This window comes from Musca vetustissima, unplaced genomic scaffold, assembly GCF_032173495.1.
Source record: "Musca vetustissima isolate MV318-11 ecotype Yass unplaced genomic scaffold, APGP_CSIRO_Mvet_v1 utg2249, whole genome shotgun sequence".
NCBI classification, from domain to species: domain Eukaryota; kingdom Metazoa; phylum Arthropoda; class Insecta; order Diptera; family Muscidae; genus Musca; species Musca vetustissima.
The window spans coordinates 24,429-47,366 of record NW_026884064.1 but is presented as its reverse complement, the minus strand read 5'-3'; the positions used below and the strand labels follow the sequence as shown (position 1 = coordinate 47,366).

The 22,938-nt window shown below is 38.8% G+C and overlaps 1 protein-coding gene across 1 annotated transcript; it reads right to left on the bottom strand.

Annotated features, from left to right (window-relative positions):
• Positions 1-2,769: 2,769 nt before the first annotated feature.
• On the bottom strand, positions 2,770-22,839 carry LOC133331063 (probable cytochrome P450 318a1). Its single transcript, XM_061539469.1, has 8 exons — positions 22,681-22,839; positions 14,044-14,235; positions 13,768-13,962; positions 4,097-4,166; positions 3,898-4,030; positions 3,651-3,830; positions 3,016-3,523; positions 2,770-2,945 (listed from the first exon to the last, which is right to left on the bottom strand). The coding sequence occupies exons 1-8, from the start codon at positions 22,832-22,834 to the stop codon at positions 2,770-2,772; spliced, it is 1,608 nt and encodes a 535-aa protein (XP_061395453.1). The 5' UTR covers positions 22,835-22,839.
• Between the last annotated feature and the right edge of the window lie 99 nt (positions 22,840-22,938).

Genomic DNA, 22,938 nt, shown 5'->3' with positions numbered 1-22,938 from the left:
TCCGGATTAAGGGTCATTTACCCCGGATTAATGCTTAATCCAGATTAAGGCTTCATCCGGATTAAGTGTAATTGACCCCGGATTAAGGCTTAATTCGGATTAAACGGATTAAACACCTTAATCCGGATTAAGCCTTAATCCGGGGTCAATGACCCTTAATCGATTTAAGCCTTAATCCGGGGTCAATGACCCTTAATCCCGGATTAAGGCTTAATCCCGGATTAAGGCTTAATCGGGATTAAGCGTCTTTGACCACGGATTAGGGGTCATTAACCCCGGATTAAGGGGTTAGAAATTAAAATATAGAGAAATATACCAAGAAGTGGACCATACCGACATTTCTAAAAACGGATTATGTAAACCATAATATAAATTTCAGAAATTTTTAATGGATAATTAAACGTTCAGCCTTATGGCTAATGAGGTTGTATACACTTTGACACTGTGAAAATGTGCCTCATCGAAATATTGGTTCTAGACCCCATGTTTTTTGGACCAAATTTGTTTCAGAAAAATATGATTTCGTCCAAACTTTGCCCATATTATTATTTCTTCCAAACTTAGTTCAAGTTCGAAGATGGAGAATATCGGTCCACTCCTTCTGGTACCTCTCACCCAGGGGCTAGGCCTAAATGCGGGTTATAGTTCACATATAGTTCATTATCGAACCCTATGTTCTAGTTTTTTATTTGATATCCTCCACAACAGAGTCTTAGAACCAAACCCTAATCGCGGAATAAATTAGATAACTATTTTAATATAAACCTGTAAGGAAAGTAGTAAAGTCGGACTGGGACTATATGATAGAGTCGTCTCCGTACCATGGGACAAATTTATGGAAAACGATTTATAGCAAAATTGATACACGCTATTCGGTACGCCGCATTGTTAAAATTTTAATTTCAATTAGAGAACCGGTCGAAATACATATGGAAGCTATAGCTGCATCTGTCTGCACCAATTTCAACAAAACGCAATAACGTCATTCAAGTCTGAATTTGATATGTTGTGCAAAATTTCGTATTAATCTGACAATGGATAACAGTTTGATATTGTGTTTTGCCAAAATTCCAAATTTACTTGTGCAAATTGGGAGACAAAGCCAAAAAGAAATCAGGACTGCCAAGAATATCATTCTTACCAAAGTCAACATTTGAAATATTTTGTAAATATCGTATGAAGCTAACGGAATATCCGATTTCATCTAAACTTGACACATCGTAATATGTTGGCTTAGTTGATGATGGGGCCTATGGGCCCACTTCTTCAGGTATCTTTCCCACAAAGTGTCAACCTTTTAAAATTTGTAAATCCAATATTAATAGAGTTGAATTCCGATTTAATCCAAAAAATGCACATCGTAACACTTTTACCAGCCTAGATCTTATCCGAAGAGGTGATGAATAGGTCCATTTCTATGTAGTGTCAAATTGTAATGTCTGTAGATGTTAAATTGTAAACAAAGTACAGGTCGCATTTATGATCCGATTTGGATAAAATTTGGCGCAAGTCACTTATTTAGTCCAAGGACGAACCCTATTGAAATTGGGAAAAATCGGCTCAGATTTAGATATAGCTCCCATATATATTTTCGTCCGATTTAAAGAAAATGGGGCACCAAAGTCCCTTAATATATTTCGATTTGTATGAAATTTGGCACAGAGTACTGAATTAGATGCAGAATGATGTGTGACAAGTTTCGTGAAAATCGGTTCAGATTTTGATATAGCTCCAATATATAATTTCGTCCGATTTAAGGTAAATGGTGCATTAAAGTCACTATATATCATTCGATTTGCACGAAATTTGGTATAGAGTACGGAATTAGGACCAGAATGATGTGTGCCAATCGGTTCAAATTTAGATATAGCTCCCATACCGATTCGACCGATTTAAAGTAAATGGTGCACCAAAGTTCCTTAATATATTTCGATTTGCATGAAATTTGGCATAGAGTACTGAATTAAGTCTAGAATGATGTCTGCTAAGTTTCGTGAAAATCGGTTCAGATTTAGATATAGCTCCCATATATAATTTCATCCGATTTTATATAGTTGGTACACCAAAGTCCCTATATATCTTTCGATTTGCACGAAATTTGGCATGACGTATTGAAATGAGCCTAGAGTGACGTTTGCCAAGTTTAGTGAAAATCGGTCGAGATTTAGATATAGCTCTCATATATAGTTTTGTCCAATTTTATGTAAATGGGACACCAAAGTCCCTTAATATCTTTCGATTTGCACGAAATTTGGCATAGCGTACTGAATTGAACCTGGAGTGACGTTTGCCAAGTTTCGTGCAAATCGATCCAGATTTAGTTATAGCTCCCTTATATATTATCGATTGATTTTAAGTAATTGACGCACCAAGGCTGATAGGAACAAAACGTACTGAAATTAGTGTAACCTAACCCGTGACAAGTGACAAGAAATCGGTTCATATTTGGATATAGCATCTATATATATATTTTCGTCCGATTTTAAGTAAATGGTGCATTAAATTCCTCATGTTTTTCAGATTGACATAAAATTTTACACATCGTACAAAACTTAGCATATAGTAGCGTAACAAACGATAAGTTTAGATAAGTATTACATATTTTAGTTCATTAAATTTCATGTTAATGGTCCTGTTTAATATACCCATAGTGGTGAAGAGTATCATATAGTTGGCCCTGTCCGACTTTACTACTTTCTTTACTGGTTTATATTATTCATTTTGACATTAATAAACATTGAGGATTATTAAAGACATTTACGATTTTCGTTAGTCATCATCCGCCATTGAAATAATTTCGAACGATATATTCGCAGAATTACGATACTTTAATGATACACCTTCGCAGAATTCCAATTGCTGAAGCTTTGTATTGGTATGCAGATTAAGGGATCCGATTAATTTGATGAGAATAATTTTTGATAAGTAGATACTGTAACGATTACCTATAAATAGATAAAAATACACACCTTATGTTAATACGTATTAAATAGTATCAAATAACCCCTGACATACCTATGCAGGTTCGTATGCCTTTCAAAAATGGTATATATGCATAAGGATGACGTTTTGTTCCACTTTCACCATTTGTATTTTTCGCAAAATGTTCCGGATAAAATTCACGAGCCTTCGGGCCCCAAACGTCAGTGCTGCGTTGCATTTCGAATATATCGGCAGCTATAATTGTGTTTTTCGGCACCTTTACGATTTTCGTATAGTCGCCATTGTTTTGAGCATTTTTAATCTTTAAATCAAAATCACAACTGACATTTCGTAAAATAATCGGGACAGTAGTTAATAGACGTAGGGATTCTTTTAAAATCATATCCAAATATGGCATTGCTTGCAGATGGGCCATTGTTATGGTAGTCTGTACGCCATTCGATGAGATATTAGTAGTTAATGGAGTTATATCCATGGATAAAACTTCATGAATTTCCTGACGTAATATTGCTTGGTATTCGGGATGCATGGCCAGAAGTAAGAGTGCATTTATGATGCAGGTTGATGCCGTTTCAAAAGACTTAAATCGGAAATGGAAAACATTATTTAAAGGGGTTTTATTATTATAACCTTGGGATGGTCGATTTTTAGTGATACACATACTGAAAAAAATGATATACCGATTTTATTATAACTTCTCCACTTACCACCACTACCATGGACTGGGCTTCATCCATCATCTCTTGATAGCTTAGTTGGTTCTGATCGGTCAAATGAAACAATTGTTCAATGAAAATATGTTTGTCCGAATTATTTTCTGCCACATCATTAGATTCTGGATTTCTTTGTCGTTTATTTTGCCACTCGGAATATTTTTCCCGGACAATCTTAACAAAAATTAGGATTATTTTTACAAGGGCATACACCAAGCTTAAAAAAAACATATGGACTTACCATAGTAGCAAATTCATCTACCAATTTTCCTGTTTTGTGGGTAGTCTCATATTTTTCTTTGTCTAAAAATTTAAATATCCAATCAATTTGATACCAGGGTTTTAACATTTTCAAAGCTGTTAGATCCATTAAACTATAGAAATAAAAGTTTTTTATTGTTAATTACTTTATTTAAAAATAAACTCCGTTTTCAACTTACTAACGATATGCTGCAGCAACACATTTGTCATCGTTCTGTGTAAATCGTGTTGATACACCCATTATGGTTACTGCAATAAGAGACAGTAAGGAAAGGATCATAATCGGAGAGGACCGACTATATGATACCCTACACCATTAAGGAGCTCCTTGATAGCACAGGCGGCTCCTAAGGTTCTTATTGTAACCTACTCGAACTTCGAAGGTTTAAAAAAAGTTCCATCTCTAATAATTGTGATTGCATGTGCACTATTTAGATCAACTCGGTCAAAATTATATATGAGCCCTATATACAAATCGGATACCGTGTTCAAAATACTTTTGTATTACAGAAGATTTGATCGTTGAAACGTTTTAAGATAAGCAAATCTGATAAGACTGTTGTTGTTGATATTTTATGACGCACACGATGGGAAAATTCTCCACAGAACAAATTCTATTATTCAGAACAACATATTATTGATAAGTATTTTGTGTTTGAGATTAGGCTAAGAAAGAGTAGTTTGAGTAGAACCTAAGGATAAATATTATAAATGTGGCAGTCTGGTACTGTTTTATTATAGATGCTAAAGCATGTTTTTCTATAACTAACTTAGCTGGCACGAGGCAGAACGCTTGTTCCATAAACCGAGCTTAAAAAATAATCCCAGGGGCGTCGGTCTTGTGCGCAACTTTTCCAATTTGAAAGACCATGATTCGATATATTCGATATCTTCACTTCGTCTTTCCATCGAATTCGTGGCCTTTCCTTCTGCGTGAACCATCAGCTGGTCCGCTTTTATGCCTTTTGAGCTGGGGCATCCTCATCCATTCTTACAACATGACCTTGTCACAGTAATAGTTGCAGCTCGATGCGTCTGACTATCTACAACTCGTGGTTCATTCAACGGCGATATTTACCATCGGCAGATCGGGCCGTAGGTCCAAGAGCTGTCTCATCTAATTGCGCAAGTACCTACGATTCAGATCCATATAACAGAACGAGTAGTATCAGCGTCTTGTAGAGTGTGAGTTTGGTCTGGCGAGAGGTGGCTGTTGAGTTGCTTACTTAGTCCATAGTAGCATCTGTTGGCCAACACTCATCTCCTCCATTTTTCAATGCTGATGTTATTAGTTTTGTTTATGGCGGTACCGAGGTATATAAAATCGTCCACTACCTCGAGGCTGTAGTTTTCAAGTTCCACAATTGGTCCTAGTCTACTGGACGTCTTGCCCGTTGATACCACCAGATTGGTCTTTTCACCATTTACTGCCAGTCTCACTTTGGCAGACTCCTTCTCAATTCCTTTAAAGTTGGCTATTACCGCTCGCAATGTTCGACCCATTATGTCGTAGGAGTAGGCGAGTAACATATGATGTTTGGTGTACAGAGTGACATTTCCGTTCACATTTGCCTCCAGAAGGGTGTTAAAAAGGTCACACGACAAACTGTCACCTTGTCTGAATCCTCGGTATCGAAGGGATCCGAGAGGTCCTTTCCAACTTTAATTGCCGATATTGTGCCAGTTAAAGTTATCCTGCATAGCCGTATTAATTTTGCAGGAATGGCAGACATGGCTTTAAACGCCTTTGAACGGATAGTTTTTCGTGGGGTTTTCCAGGATCTTGCCCAGTGTTGAAATTTGGTCTATAGTGAGTTTGCTGGGTCTAAAACCGCATTCATAAGGTCCAATAATATCATAATATTATGGTTCAATAATATAATATTCTTTTTCCTGTGAACGGTACACAGGATGCATAGGATCCAATCATTGGGCATGCATCCCTCCATCTAAATTGCACTAATCAGTTGGTGCATGCTCCTGATCAATATTTGACCACCAGTGTTGAAAAGTTTAGCTGGTAACCCACCGGCACCTGCTGCTTTATTATTCTTCAGCCGATTTATTGCTATTCTGACCTTATCTTGGCTAGGTGGTATACAATCTATGCCGTCATCTCTTATTGGTTCTCGAGGTATCTTCTTCACCGCTACTATTTGATACCAGAAACTTTGAAAAATGCTCCTTACAGATCATCTATATCTGTCATCAGATTTCCTTCTTCATATCTACAGGAGGATGTGCCTGCACCAAAGCCTTCGATTTCGTGTTTTACTGATTGGTGAAATTTCCGGACTTCATTCTGACATCTCGATTTGCTCACGTTGTTCCTCTTTTTTGAAAATACTGGAATTTCTACTCTCTCCTCGTGTTGATATACCCTGCGTTTTTCATCTCAGTAGCATTACGACACTCCTGATCGTACCATAGGATCCTTGATGGTGGTCTTTAGTACCCATGTGTTCCTTTTGATACAGTTTGTAAGGAGTGGACAAATCTTTGCTTATATATTATTACCGGTACAAGGAGAGCTTTCGACTAGCATGTGGGTAAGTTGAGCGGAGTAGGCTACAAGGTAATAATCGATCAAGACGTCCCTCACAATGTCATTCGTATAGTTTCGTGAAAATGCTCTCTGGTATATATTTTTATTAGAGACTTCTGTACCATTGGCACATTTGCTTTAATGGGAAGGTCATCAACATCAGCATTCCCATCATTGACCGTTTGCTTCAGAAGTATCGAATAACCACTACCCGACTTGGAGTTAGGTATTCATTCTTCGCCTAGACTTATATCCTCTAATATTAGCATTGATGCCTCACGTCGATTTAAAGGAGTCACTTGAATTACCGTTGTGTTATCCACAGGGTCTAGTCATCCACAGGGTAAGTCATCCCAGCATACTTCCTTGATTGAGACGGAAGGAGAAGGTCCATATGTCTCTCCAGCCTGGCGTTTATGTCATCGAGATTAAAGGGGTTGGGAGTATATAGAGAAAGGTTTCATAGTACATATGGAATAATCGAAGTAATTGGAGCTGAGGTGGAAGATTTTGGACGGGTAAGGATCGGATCACACACCCCTTTGTCGTGGAAACGGCTTGAAGAGGTAAATACTAAGAGTGCCAATGCAGACACATCAATATCATTTAATTTATCGTATTCATTATTTCTAATTATTTCATAGAGGTTTTTTGATTGAAAATTTGAGGTCGATCATGGCATAGCATAATATCATAATAAGAACTTGTCAACGAAGCCTAAATAACTTGTTGATGCACCGTTCCGTTCGTTACTTCATACAGTAAAATACGACGTCGCTTAACACGCCTGCATTTAAGGTGGTCACTTTAGGTAGGAGCTGAACTGAGGCTCCAATCTCGCCTCGTCGATTTTGCGTTTATAGCAGAGCTCTGATTTGCTCGATTTTACTCGCGAGTGAAAAATACTCCCGAGCGGGAGTAAGTAAAGAGTACGAGTTTTTTAGGGAGTATACTCTCCACTCTTTTATTTTGTTTGGAAGTGCTCGCGAGTACTCCTTGTTGAAGAAAAAGAGTGTGAGAGAAAACGTTCGAAATAGAGTAAGAGTTCACTCTAAGAGTGAAATCGAGTGGACAAATAAATTTGGTTGTTTGGTTATTTGTGTGTGTGTAGTACCATTTTTTTTTTTTTTTTTTTTTTTGATGTTGATCTTTTGTTTGCTGTGGGGAGATAGATCATTACAAAAATGAAATGACTTACAGAACGCAGAAAACGAGCTTGTTGATGCATGCTTTCCCAGCAGTACTGCAAACCAAACATCACAAAGCAAACAAACAATGCACACAAACAACATCAAGTAAAACAACGGTATCACAAAAAAAAATTATAATAAAAGAGTACTCGGCAAGAGTGTAATCTGCTCGATTTCGAGCGTATTTCACTCCCACTCGAAAACGAGCGAAGCACCTCCGCTCTTATTTGAGTGGCAGAGAAAAATAGAGTAAACTCTATTTACTTTTTCTACTCGCAGGAGTACTCCCGCTCGAATTCGAGCGAGTTTCACTCTTTATTCGAATTCGAGCGAGCATTTCGGAGCTCTGGTTTATAGACACTCGGTCACTTCGTCCGAAACTCTGCCCCAAAATCCGCTGGCTGTGGGTGGACGCATTCAGCTCTTCTCCCTCCATGTTACAAAAAATATGTTCCTAGGAGAAAACTCATGTTCTGAAAGGACCTTGAACATATCGAACCAGTAAGGAAAGCAGTAAAGTCGGACTGGGCCGAATATAAGATACCCTTCACCACTTTGGGTATATTCAGCATATGTATCCTAAAGTTGAAATTATATATGGAAGCTATGCTATATCTAAACCGATTTCAAGGAAACTTATCAGAGATTAATTTATATTAACTTCAGTACGTTGTGTCAATCGGCCTAGCTATGGATCGTTAGTGCACCATTTACTTAAAATCGGACGGAAATATATATAGAGGTGTATGCAAATCTGAACCAATTTTCACGAAACTTTACACACATCATTTTAGATTTAAATCAGTACGCTATCTCAAAGTCGAAAGATATATGGGGACTTTAGTGCACTATTTAGATAAAATCGGACGAAAATATATATGGGAGCTATATCTTAATCTGAACCGATTTCCACGAAACTTTGCACACGTCTTTCTAGACTTAATTCAGTACGCTATGCCAAAATTCGTGCAAATCGAAAGATTTTCAGGTAGTTTGGTGCACCATTCACCTAAAATCGGGCGAAACTATATATGGAAGCTATATCTAAATCTGAACCGATTTTCACGAAACTTAGCACACATCATTCTAGAATTAATTTGGTATGCTATGCCAAAATTCGTGCAAATTGAACGATTTTCAGGGACTTTGGTGCTCCATTTACCAAAAATCGGGCGAAACTATATATGGGAGCTATATCTAAATCTGAACCGATTTTCACGAAACTTAGCACACATCATTTTAGAATTAGTTCAGTACGCTATGCCAAAATTCGTGCAAATCGAACGATTTTCAGGGACTAATGTCCATAAATCGGTCAAAACTATATATGGGAGCTATATCTATTTCAATACGGTTCGTCCTTGGGCCAAATAAATGAGCTGTGCCAAATTTCAGCCAAATCGGATTATAAATGCGACCTGTACTTTGTTTACAATTTAACATCAACAGACGGACGGATATGCATAAATCGACTCAAAAAGTGATTCTATGCATATTATCAAAAGGAACCATGTGTCTATCTCGTTTCCTTTTGCCTGTTACAAACATATGCACAAAGACATAATACCTTGTTCCACAGTGTGGTGAAGGGTATAAAAATACGTGAGTGGGGCTACCCTGAAACTTGGGTCAGTATTAATATTTTTTGGGAGGAAAATATGCAATGAGAACCTTTCTAGTTCGTATACGTGCTATTAATTGAGAACCAATTCGGTCGAAAATCCCCAGAATACGGAATGTTTGGAGGTAATGTTATATGAGGAATACCCTGAAACTTGTGTCAATATTAATCATTATACCCTTCACCACACTGTGGTAGAGGGTATTATGTCTTTGTGCATATGTTTGTAACAGGCAAAAATAATCGAGATAGACCCATGGTTCCTCTTGAGAATATGCATAGAATCACTTTCTGAGCCGATTTATGCATGTCCGTCCGTCCGTCCATGTATTTTTGTTAACAAAGTACAGGTCGTATTTATGATCCGATTTGGATGAAATTTGGCACAGGTCACTTAATTGGCCCAAGGACGAACCCTATTGAAATTGGAGAAAATCGGTCCAAGTTTAGGCATAGCTCCCATATAAGGGTACCCCCCAATTTTCTGTATTTTGAGGTTATTTAGCGCGTTTTTTAACTGAATTCGCTGAAATTTGGTACTTTGAGTTTTTATTGGGTAGCAAATCTCCCTACTAAAAATTATAAATATAGGTCCATTTTTTCGGATAGTCCCCATATAAGGGTACCCCCAAATTTTCGGTATTTTGGGGGTTTTGATCGCATTTTTCGACCGAATTCGCTGAAACTTGGTACTTTGAGTTCTTATTGGGTAGCAAATCTCCCTACTAAAATTATAAATATAGGTCCATTTTTTCGGATAGTCCCCAATTTTCGGTATTTTGAGCTCATGTTATAACTAAATTCTCTGAAATTTTGTACATTGGGTTCTTATTGGGTGCCAAATTATTCCACTAAAAATTATAAATATAGGTCCAGTTTTTCTGGTAGTCCCCAAATAACGTTTTTTTATACCCTTCACCACACTGTGGTACAGGGTATTATGTCTTTGTGCATATGTTTGTAACAGGCAAAAATAATCGAGATAGACCCATGGTTCCTTTTGAGAATATACATAGAATCACTTTCTAAGTCGATTTATGCATGTCCGTCCGTCCGCCCTTCGTCCGTCTGTCCGTCCGTCTGTCTGTCCATGTTAAATTGTAAACAAAGTACAGGTCGTATTTATGATCCGAATTGGATGAAACTTGGTATAGGTCACTTATTCGGCCCAAGGACGAACCCTATTGAAATTGGGAAAAATCGGTTCAGATTTAGATATAGCTCCCATATATATATTTAACCGATTTAATGTAAACGGCCCATATATATCTTTCGATTTGCACGAAATTTGGTACAGCCTAATCATTTAGGTCTAGAATGATGTCTGCCAAGATTTAGATATAGCTCCCATATATAGTTTCGTCCGATTTCATGTAAATGGTGCCCCAAAGTCCCTATATATCTTTCGATTTGCAAGAAATTTGGCATAGCGTACTGAATTGAGCCTAGAATGCTGTCTGCCAACTTTCGAGAAAATCGGTCCAGATTTAGATATAGCTCCCATATATAGTTTCGCCGGATTTCATGTAAATGGTGCACCAAAGTCCCTATATATCTTTCGATTGGCACGAAATTTGGTACAGCCTAATCACTTAGGTCTAGAATGATGTCTGCCAAGTTTCATGAAAATCGGTCCAGATTTAGATATAGCTCCCATATATAGTTTCGTCCGATTTCATGTTAATGGTGCCCCAAAGTCCCTATATATCTTTCGATTTGCACGAAATTTGGTATAACGTACAGAATTGAGCCTAGAATGCTGTCTGCCAACTTTCGAGAAAATCGGTCCAGATTTAGATATAGCTCCCATATATAGTTTCGTCCGATTTCATGTTAATGGTGCCCCAAAGTCCCTATATATCCTTCGATTTGCACGAAATTTGGCATAACGTACTGAATTGAGCCTAGAATGATGTCTGCCAACTTTCGAGAAAATCGGTCCAGATTTAGATATAGCTCCCATATATAGTTTCGTCCGATTTCATGTAAATGGTGCCCCAAAGTCCCTATATATCTTTCGATTTGCACGAAATTTGGCATAACGTACTGAATTGAGCCTAGAATGATGTCTGCCAACTTTCGAGAAAATCGGTCCAGATTTAGATATAGCTCCCATATATAGTTTCGTCCGATTTCATGTAAATGGTGCACCAAAGTCTCTATATATCTTTCGATTTGCACGAAATTTGGTATAACGTACTGAATTGAGCCTAGAATGCTGTCTGCCAACTTTCGAGAAAATCGGTCCAGATTTAGATATAGCTCCCATATATAGTTTCGTCCGATTTCATGTTAATGGTGCCCCAAAGTCCCTATATATCTTTCGATTTGCACGAAATTTGGTATAACGTACAGAATTGAGCCTAGAATGCTGTCTGCCAACTTTCGAGAAAATCGGTCCAGATTTAGATATAGCTCCCATATATAGTTTCGTCCGATTTCATGTAAATGGTGCCCCAAAGTCCCTATATATCTTTCGATTTGCACGAAATTTGGCATAACGTACTGAATTGAGCCTAGAATGATGTCTGCCAACTTTCGAGAAAATCGGTCCAGATTTAGATATAGCTCCCATATATAGTTTCGTCCGATTTCATGTAAATGGTGCCCCAAAGTCCCTATATATCTTTCGATTTGCACGAAATTTGGCATAACGTACTGAATTGAGCCTAGAATGATGTCTGCCAACTTTCGAGAAAATCGGTCCAGATTTAGATATAGCTCCCATATATAGTTTCGTCCGATTTCATGTAAATGGTGCACCAAAGTCTCTATATATCTTTCGATTTGCACGAAATTTGGTATAACGTACTGAATTGAGCCTAGAATGCTGTCTGCCAACTTTCGAGAAAATCGGTCCAGATTTAGATATAGCTCCCATATATAGTTTCGTCCGATTTCATGTAAATGGTGCACCAAAGTCTCTATATATCTTTCGATTTGCACGAAATTTTGGTACAGCCTAATCACTTAGGTCTAGAATGATGTCTGCCAAGTTTCGAGAAAATCGGTCCAGATTTAGAAATAGCTCTTGTATATAATTTCGTCCGATTTCATGCAAATGGTGCCCCAAGGTCCCTATATATCTTTCGATTTGCACGAAATTTGGTACAGCCTAATCAGTTAGGTCTAGAATGATGTCTGCCAAGTTTCGTGAAAATCGGTCCAGATAAAATAAAATTGGGTATCAAACTCCTCATGTTAGTCAGATTGACATCAAAGTTTGCACATCGTACAAAATTGAGCATAAAATTATATAGTTGCGTTTTCTAGAAGTACAGACATAGCCCAACGGATGACCTATTTATATTTGTTTGAAGTCGATTTACATACTTTATGGATAGATCTAGTTAGATTCACATTTAGATAAATATCACATATTTTGTTTCATCCAATTTCATGCTAATAGTCCTGTTTAATATGCCCATAGTGGTGAAGGGTATCATATAGTCGGCCCCGTCCGACTTTACTACTTTCCTTACTGGTTTTTTTTTTTGTAGTCGTATATGGTAACAAACCTCCCTCCCAAAAATTATTAATATTCGCCCCCTTTTAGGGGTAGTCCACATATAACCCCCTTTTGTTACCCTTCTCCACACTGTGGTACAGGGTATTGTGTCTTTGTGCATATGTTTGTAACAGGGAACAAATCGAAATAGGCCCATGGTTTCTTTTGAGAGTATGCATAGAATCACTTTCTGAGTCAATTTATACATGTCCGTCCGACCGTCCGTCCATGTTTTTTTGTTAACAAAGTACAATTTATGATCCGATTTGGATGAAATTTGGCACAGGTCACGTAATAGGCCCAAAGACGAACCCTATTGAAATTGGGTATTGAATTAGGTCTAAATAGTTATATGCCAAGTTTTGTTGAAATTGGTTCAGATTTAGATATGGCTCCGATTCATAGTTTCGTCTGATTTAATGTAAATAGTGCACCAAACTCCCAATAGTGGTCCGACTTAAGCAACATTTTGCACAGAGTACTGAATTAGGTCCCGACTGATGTATGTGAAATTTTTTTTGGAATCGATTCAGATTTAGATGTAGCTGCTATATATAGTTTCGCCCCATTTTATATAAATGAAGCTCCATACTGCCAATATTTATCCGATTGAGACAAAATTTTGCAAAGATAACTGAATTAAGTCCCGACTGATGTATGCGAAATTTCTATATCTACAGGATATTGTAGATATTAACATGTCTTGCATGTACCCATAGTGGTGAAGGGTATCATATATCTATCTCTATCTCTATCTTAAACATTATGATTTCTATCGTGATTTCATCAGACGGACATGCGTAAATCGACATAGAATTTTATTCCGATCAAAAATCTATATATTTTGTGGGGTCTCCGGTGAATATTTCGAGGTATTGCAAACGTAATTACAAATTTAATATACACTCCACCTTATGTATACCCTCCAATACAAATATATCAAAGACATAATTCCACAGTGTGGTGTATTACTATCGCATACTTACAACATGATGCTTCTAGAACCGCACGATTAACCAAATCCGCCAATTGATCAAATGATATTTTATTTTGCTTCAGTTCCAATTTCAATTTGATATTCAACTCGTTTCCGACTCGATTGAAATCATTGAAAAAATTTATGAGTATATTATGACTGAATGCAGGATTCAATTGTTTGCGTCGGATTTTCCATTTGTCATCTAAAATGGTAAAGGTGATGTTAGAGGTGTTTAATTTTTCAAAACATTACAATTATTGTTTCAAAAAAAAGATTACCATACCTTTTGCATGTAAAATACCCTTATTAGCATAAAATCCATTGTGCAGAAATGATTTGTTGAGACATTCCGGTGATGTTAGCACGCCTTCTATAGACACTGGATCGTTCATATATAAAAGAGTTCGATCGAACAGTACAATAGCCAATGGCAGTTTCATAAATTGACCATAACGATGAATGCTTGACATAATATCTGAAATAAAAACCATTTATACATTTAGTAAAAATGCAATAATATGTATGTTCGTTTACTCAATAATATGTATAAATTGTGAAGGTTCTGTAGTACCATCAGCAGATTTTTAATCAGAAGTTTTCTGGCCAATGTGTAATTTAAGAAAAGAAAAATCCAAGATGAAATAAACATTTAATGACATTACCCACTAGTAAAATCTACTTTAATGTCATCAACGTCATTATGGGAGGGAGCATAGTCATTGATGTGAGTGCTCATATTTAAAAAGTCACATTCTGTACTTGTGTTAAGAATAGCGTGGGCGAAGTGCAGCGACTTCCACGTGTCCGTTTCCTGAAATTTCTAGTAGTTGGACACTCAAGATTACATTCAAGTCCGCTTGTGGTGCACTACTTAGTACTACGGATCTTCTTAGTACTCAGGATCGACGTTGATCGCTGTACGCTACAAATTTTAACCAGCAGTGTACGTTTGTTGACCCCAGCCACCATTCCAGGCAACGATATGGTGCAAATTCTCCTACCCTTCAGATGGTATTAAACTCGTCACGTATGCTGATGATTGTTCGATCCTTGCCACTGGAGTATATCTAGTGGAAATCGAAGACAAAATCAACTCCTACTTGTCTTCTGTAGCCGCATTCTTTCAGGGTAGAAACTTGCAGATGTCTCCATCTAAATCAACTGCCCTTATATTCACATCGTGGTCAAAGGAGGTCAAGCGGCAACTAAACATATCGATCAAAGGCAGGAACATTCCAACGGTCCAAAATACTAGGAGTCACCTTTGATAGCCTCCTGACATTCTCCAGGCACGCCGCAGCGCTGAAAATAAAAGTCCAGAAACGAAACAAGGTGCTCAAAGCCATCTCGGGCACCACATGGGACAAGGAGGAGCTCCTGACTACTTACAAAACTGCAAGTAGATCTGTCCTCAACTATGCTGCCCCAGTTGGTACTTCGTTCATCAGCGATTCGCAATGGAGAATGCTTCAAACCACAGTGAATAATGTCATATGTACCGCAACCGGATGTGTCCAGATGACGAGTGTGGACCATCTGCATCAGAAGGCAAGGATACTGTCAGTGCAGCAACATAATGTGTTGCTCACAAGACAGTTCCTTCTGGTCATCTGGAATGACATCAAGCCATACAGCAACGACATCCAGAAAGTTATTCCATATGACATCGACCGATTGTCATTAGCTGCATCGCTGAGAACTGTTCACACTCAGACAGTTCCGCAAGCTGTCAATGAGCATCTTCGTCCCATTGATCTGTGGCTGAGACCAGTTGAAGTGACGACTTTTTTGCAGCTTCCAACCTAACATTTTACCACTACACAACCCTTTCCATTAATCCCTTAACTTCACACATTAACCAATTACAATCCACAATTTTCCGCATCCACCACATACACACATCATCCACATTCAACCTCGCATCTAACATCCGATTCTATCCACAAACCAATAGTAGACACAGGCTCAAAATATAAAGCTAACATTATTGAATTATTTCAGGGAAAACGGGACAGTCAAACTGTTACAACAACAACCATATATAAGTATGGGGAATACATACAAGCAGTGCACAATCTCGGGGTTTAGTCCCCAAATTGTACCTATAGAGTTCTTGCAAGAATAGAGTGCTATTAAACCTTTCTTAGTGCGTTCTTCAGCACTCCTTTTCCACGTCAGCCTGTGGTCAAGGACTATACCTAGGTATTTTGCTTCTAAGGAAAGGAATATGGTCACTCGGGCCAAAGATGGCAGACGGAAGATTGAGATCTTACGCTACCTAGTGAAGGGTAAGATCCACTTCTGATACTACTAACCATAGAGTTGCTTTCTTATATTTAAGTCAATATCATATTCAAATATAAAATAAAATTATTAAAATTTAATTAATTCAATTTGGGTATCGAAGTTACAGCGTAACATTTACTGAGAACGCAAACGAAAACACCTAATATTTCCGCAATGACCTATTTTTGAATTTATTGTTCGTACGAATATCACCGATCAACGACTTTACATAATATACAATATTGTACTTAACTTTTTGGATCAATGTTGCAAGCCAATAGTATCCATAATATGGGTTGCTGAATAATGCCACGCCATCCGTTTACTTGCCATACAAGGCGCCAACATTTTCGTTGTAGAAAAATTATTATTAACACCAGTATCACTAAGAACTCATAAAACGGCATGATCACGTTTTAATTGTACGCAGCGACAATACACATCGATTTTTAAAATTGTAATTTGTATGTAATAGGCACCTGTATCGTATATGTGTTTGTTTATTGTTTAATATTTTCTAATTGTTATTTTCAAATACTTTGTTCTAAAACTAAGCGGTAAGTTGTGAACACTTAAGAGGGATGCGAATAATTGATTTGTTGTAGCTTGCAATAAGCGTCTTTTATAGTAATGATTTCGAATACCATTTTTAACCACCTTCATAGGTTCGTGACTGTTTTTCAATGGGTGATTCAATAAAGAAAAATCCTCATGGAAAAAATAATTTTCACATTTTCATTAATGGCCATTTTTGACAATTTTTCAATCATATAAGAGTGCAGAACATTTCAATACTGATCGAATGATCTGACCATAGCTAAGAAATTAACGTAAACATTTTACGCAACATGTTCCATGTTCAGGCATCAGCATAAACGCAACAAAAATGAGAAAGACACGAGAGTTCCAAACGTAAGCAATACGTTTTGGATCTGCTTGAACTCTACCAATGAGATCTCGGTTCTCTAAGTAAACTTGAGAAAGATGCGACCTGTTTCACTTATTTCAATTATTAAAAGCTGCTATAAATTGATTATATTTAAATAAACTCTGTGTAAAGAAGTATTCGGTATTTGGTGATTGGATGGTAGTTGATTATGGATCCAACATCCATGACAACGCAAAGGTCGCGATAGTTGTGGAATTTTTAATAAGAACACAACTTACTTACTTAGCTGGCTTGTTACAGAACTGTTGTTCCATAGGCCGAGCTTAAAAAAGATTTCCAAGCGCGTCGGTCTTGTGCGCAAGTCCACCAATTTGGAAGACCACGTTCCAAGATGTTGTTTTCTACTTGGTCTTTCCATCTAATTCGTGGCCTTCCCCTTCTACGGGAACCATCAGTAGGCTCATTTTTATATGCCTTTTGAGCTGGGGCATCTTCATTCATCCGCACAACATGGCCTATCCACCGTAGTCGCTGCAGCTCAATACGACTGACTATGTCGATGTCCGCGTATAAATTGTAGAGCTCGTGGTTCATTCGACGCCGATATTCACCGTCGACGCAGATCGGCCCGTAGATCTTTCGGAGAATTTTTCTCTCAAACACCCCAAGCGCTGCATCATCTGCTTGCGCAAGTACCCATGCTTCTGATCCATATAATAGCACGGGTAGTATCAGCGTCCTGTAAAGTGTGAGTTTGGTCTGGCGAGAGGTGGCCTTGTTTCTAAACTGCTTACTTAGACCATAGTAGCATCTGTTGGCCATCACAATCCTTCTTCGAATTTCAAAACTGATGTCATTCGTTTTATTTATGGCGGTACCAAGGTATATAAAGTCTTTAACTACCTCGAAGCTGTAGTTCTCAAGTTCCACAGTTGGTCCGAGTCTACTGGACGTCTTGCGCGTTGATACCATCAGCTTGGTCTTCTCGCCGTTTAGTGCCAGACCCACTTTGGCAGACTCCTTTTCAATTTGTTCAAAGGTGGCTGTTACCGCTCGCAATGTTCGACCCATTATATCGATGTCATCGGCGTAAGCGAGTAACATGTGTTGTTTGGTGAACAGAGTGCCATTTCTGTTCACCTTTGCGTCTCGTATGACCTTTTGCAGTAGGATGTTAAAAAGATCACACGACAAACTGTCACCTTGTCTGAATCCTCGTTCGGTATTGAAGGGCTCCGATAGGTCCTTTCCTACTTTCACTGCTGACCTTGTGCCGCTTAAAGTTATCCTGCATAGCCGTATTAATTTTGCAGGAATACCGAACGCAGACATGGCTTTAAACACCTCTGAACGGATAGGGCTGTCGAATGCGGCTTTATAGTCGACAAATAGGTGGTATGGTCGATGTGTTTTTCGTGAATCTTTTCTAGGATTTGGCGCAGAGTGAAAATCTGGTCAATGGTGGATTTGCCAGGTCTGAAGCCGCATTGGTATGGTTCGATTATGTGAATGACCATTGGCTTCTATCGTTCACACAGCACACTGGATAGCACTTTATATGCGATGGGAAGGAGACTTATTCCTCTATAGTTGGCACATATCGTCTTGTCTCCTTTTTTGTGCACGGGACACAGGATGCTGAGGTTCCAATCATTGGGCATGCATTCATCTAGCCAAATTGTGCTAATCAACTAGTGCATGCTCCTGACCAGCATCTGGCCACCAGTCTTGAATAGTTCGGCTGGTAACCCATCGGCTCCTGCTGCTTTGTTGTTCTTGAGCCGATTAATTGCTTTTATGACCTCATCTTGGCTAGGTGGTTACACTCTATACCACCATCTCTTATAGGTTCTGGGGTATCTTCTTCATCGCCACTATTTGATACTAGAAGCTTTTCGAAATGCTCCTTCCAGATCCTCAACACGCTGTCTGTATCTGTCACCAGGTTTCCTTCTTCATCTCTACAGGAGGATGTGCCTGCACCAAAGCCTTCGGTTTGGTGTTTTACTCGTTGGTAAAATTTCCGGACTTCATTCTGACTCCTGTACATCTCGATTTGCTCACGCTCACGTTTTTCTTGTTCTTTCTTCTTTTTTCTGAAAACACGTTTCTCCTCTCTCCCTTTCTCCCGATAATTCTCCATCACGTTACGTGTTGCTACTGTCTGCAGGGTTGCCCTATACCCTGCGTTTTTCACATCAGTAGCATTACGACACTCCTGATCGTACCATGGGTTTCTTGGTGGTGGTTTTTGGTATCCAATTGTTCTTTTTGCTGCAGTTTGTAGGGAGTGTGCAATTCTTTGCCATTGTGCTTCTATACTATTTTCGGGAGAAGAAGTGCTTTCTTCAAGCAGATGGGTAAGTTGAGCGGAGTAGGCCTCGGCTAACTGTTGTGTTTGCAGCTTTTCGACGTCGAGTTTCCGTGTTGTATTAGATCGCACCTTTGCTGCAACATTAAGACGGGTGCGAACCTTGGCTGCCACAAGGTAATGCTCCGAATCAATATTCGCTCCTCGGATCGATCGGACGTCTAAAATACTGGATGAATGCCTTCCGTCTATCACAACATGATCAATTTGATTTCTCGTTACTTGATCAGGAGAGATCCAGGTGACCTTGTGTATATCGAGATGCTTGAATCTGGTGCTGCTAACTACCACGTTTTTTGCTGCCGCGAAGTCAATCAACCTCATGCCGTTTTCGGATGTTTCTTCATGAAGGCTGAATTTTCCGACGGTGGGGCCAAAGATATTTTTCCTTCCGATTTTTGCATTAAAATCTCCTAGCAGAATTTTAATGTCATGGCCAGGGCAACGGTCATATGCTGTTTCTAGGCGCTCGTAAAATATGTCTTTAGTCTGTTCATCTTTATCTTCGGTCGAAGCATGGGCGCAAATTAGACTGATGTAAAAGAACTTCGCTTTTATACGGATTATGGCAATTCGCTCATCTACTGGAGTGAATCTGGAGACGAGGTCTTTTATTCTCCTATTAACCATAAATCCGCAGCCAAATTTATGTCTCGTTTCATGGCAGCTATAATACAGGGCGTAATCGTCTGATTTACTTACGCCTGTCCCTTTCCATCGCATTTCTTGTAAGGCAATAATATCGGCTTTGTACTTCTTGAGTATATCCGCCAAAGCGAACACTGCGCACATTCCAAGTGCAGATTCGCAGATCGTGGTCCTTTATACGTTTGCGGGGTCGTCAACATTAGGGGGGTTTGGTTTTCTTTTTCTTAGCTTTGTCATAGTAGATTGGGGTTTCCGAGAGTGGGCAACTAACCCGACGCCTCAACCCATTTTTTTATAGTTCTTATGGGTGAACTCGCGACACATATTAGCTCACTATTTCATCGGGTGATGAGAATAGCTCCCCAGGTGGCACCGCGGGGAGGTCAGTGTCCACAATTGAGATGAAAGAGGGACCAAGATAAGCCTGGACTTCGCCATGTTAAAGCCAATCAGAGCCGTTGCTTGGTATCTATCACTGGAACATCGGAATCCGAAAATTCCAACGGTGTTAGAAAGAGTACATGTCTGGCTCTCGTACGAACTAGGATTATTGACTTCGCTCTAAAATTAACAAAATGGCGGACCTTTGAAAAAATATTTTTGGAAAATCGCCGATTTTTGACCAAAAACCAAGTTAAAAAATAAGGAAGATCTTCACCGATTGGCTTTATCCTAGTTCTTACGATAGCTATACACTCACAATTGGTAAAAAATTGGAATCGATTGGGTTATTAGTTTTTGAGTTATCGTGCCCGCCATTCGCAAAAGAGAAAAGCGCGCTTAAAGTTTGAGAAGCCCTTTAGCTGTCACTTGATGCTGACACAATAAATCGGCTATATCTTCAAGAGTTCTTGCGATTTTCACTTGAAATTTTGTAGGGACATTCTTGAATTAGATTAGATTAGATTCAAATTAAATGAAAAAATCTTTGACCCCGAGAATGAGGGGGTCCCCTTAAGAAAAAAAATATTCAAAGATGAAATAAACATTTAATGCCATTCCCCACCCAGATTTCCTGTTAGGAAAATCTACTTTAATGTCATCAACGTCATTATGGGAGGGAGAATAGTCACTGATGTGTCTGCTCCTATCTAAAAAGTCACAATCTGTAATTGTGTTAAGAATACTAGCGTGGCCAAAGTGCAGCGACTTCCAGGTGTCCGTTTTCTGAAATTTAACCAAAATATCCAGTAGTTGGGCACTCAGGATTGCATTCAAGCCCGCTTGTGATGTACTTATTAATGCTAAGGTAATCAGGATCGACGTTGATCGCTGTACGCTACTAATTTTAGCCAGCAGTGTACGCTTGTTGACCCCCTGGCACCATACCAGGCAACCATATGGTACAATATGCAAATTCCCCTTCCCTCCAGATGGTATAAAACTCATGCTGATGATTGTTCGATCCTTGCCACTGGAGAAGATGTAGTGGAAATCGAAGACAAAAATCAACTCCAACTTGTCTTCGGTAACCGCATTCTTTCAGTTTATAAACTTGCAGATTTTTCAATATTCACATCGTTATAAAAGGAGGTCAAGCGGCAACTAAACATATAAAAAAACAAACATAAACTAAACAGAGGCAGGAACATTCCAACGATCCAGAATCCTAAAATACTAGGAGTCACCTTTGATAGCCTCCTGATATTCTCCAGGTACGCCGCAGCGGTGAAAAAATGTCTACAAGCGAAACAAGGTGCTAAAAGCCATCTCGGGCACCACATGGGCCAAGGGCAAGGAGGTGACTACTTACAAAACTGTAAGTAAATCAGTCCTCAACTATGCTGCCCGGTCCTACGTACCGCAACCGAATGTGTCCATATGACGAGCGTGGATCATCTTGTATCAGAAGGCAAGGATACTGTCTGTGCAGCAGCATAATGTGTTTGTCACCAGACAGTTCCTGCTGGCCATCTGTCCACGGATCCCAACCACCATCTTGTGGTTCAGGATCCATCCCCTCGACACATCCGGAATGACATCAAGCCATACAGCGACGACATCCAGGAAGTTATTCCATCCGACATCGACCGATTGTCACTAGCTGCATCGCTGAGAACTGTTCACACTCAGACAATCCCGAAGAAATTTGTCTCACTTGCAAGCAGGGCCGCATGATACAGGTCATCTATTTTCATGTCCACTTCAGCCCACGGATCTTCGTCCCATTGATCTGTGGCTGAGACCAGTAGAAGTGGTGATTTTTTTTTTTTTTGCAGCTTCCTACCTAAGATTTTACCACTACAAACCTTCCCATTATTCCCTTCACGGCACACATAAACCAATACAGCCAAACTGTTACAACAACAACCATATATAAGTATTGGGTATACATACAAACAGTGTATAATCTCGGGGTTTAGTCCCCAAATTCCTTTTCTACGTCAGCCTGTGAAAAAGGACTACACCTAGGTATTTTGCTTCTAAGAAAAGGATTATGGTCACACCGCCCAAAGATGGCAGACATAAGTTTGGGTTCTTACGCTTCCTAGTGAAGAGTAAGGTCCACTTCTGATACTACTAACCATGGATTGTTTTCTTATATTTAAGACAATATCATATTCAAATCCAAAATAAAATTATTAAAATTTAATTTGGGCATCGAAGTTACCGAGTAATATTTACTGACAAAGTAAACGAATACACCCGCAATGACGAATTCATGGTTCGTACAAATATCACCGATTTTCGACTTTTATTATATAATATACAATATTGTACTTAACTTTTTGGATCAATGTTGCAAGCCAATAGTATCCATAATATGGGTTGCTGAATAATGCCACGCCATCCGTTTACTTGCCATACAAGGCGCCAACATTTTCGTTGTAGAAAAATTATTATTAACACCAGTATCACTAAGAACTCATAAAGCGGCATGATCACGTTTTAATTGTACGCAGCGGCAATACATATCGATTTTAAAATTGTAATTTGTATTTGTTATGGGCACCTGTATCGGTGATGAGTTTGTTTATTGTTTA

What these genes read in the sequence shown, in the direction of transcription:
- LOC133331063 (XM_061539469.1), bottom strand. Translation starts at nt 22,834, where the DNA reads ATGCCGCTTTATGAGTTCTTAGTGATACTGGTGTTAATAATAATTTTT. An exon ending in TTGCAACATTGATCCAAAAA is followed by an intron (nt 14,236 to 22,680) that starts GTTAAGTACAAT and finishes TTTTTATTTCAG; the next exon opens with ATATTATGTCAAGCATTCAT. An exon ending in GGGTATTTTACATGCAAAAG is followed by an intron (nt 13,963 to 14,043) that starts GTATGGTAATCT and finishes TTACCATTTTAG; the next exon opens with ATGACAAATGGAAAATCCGA.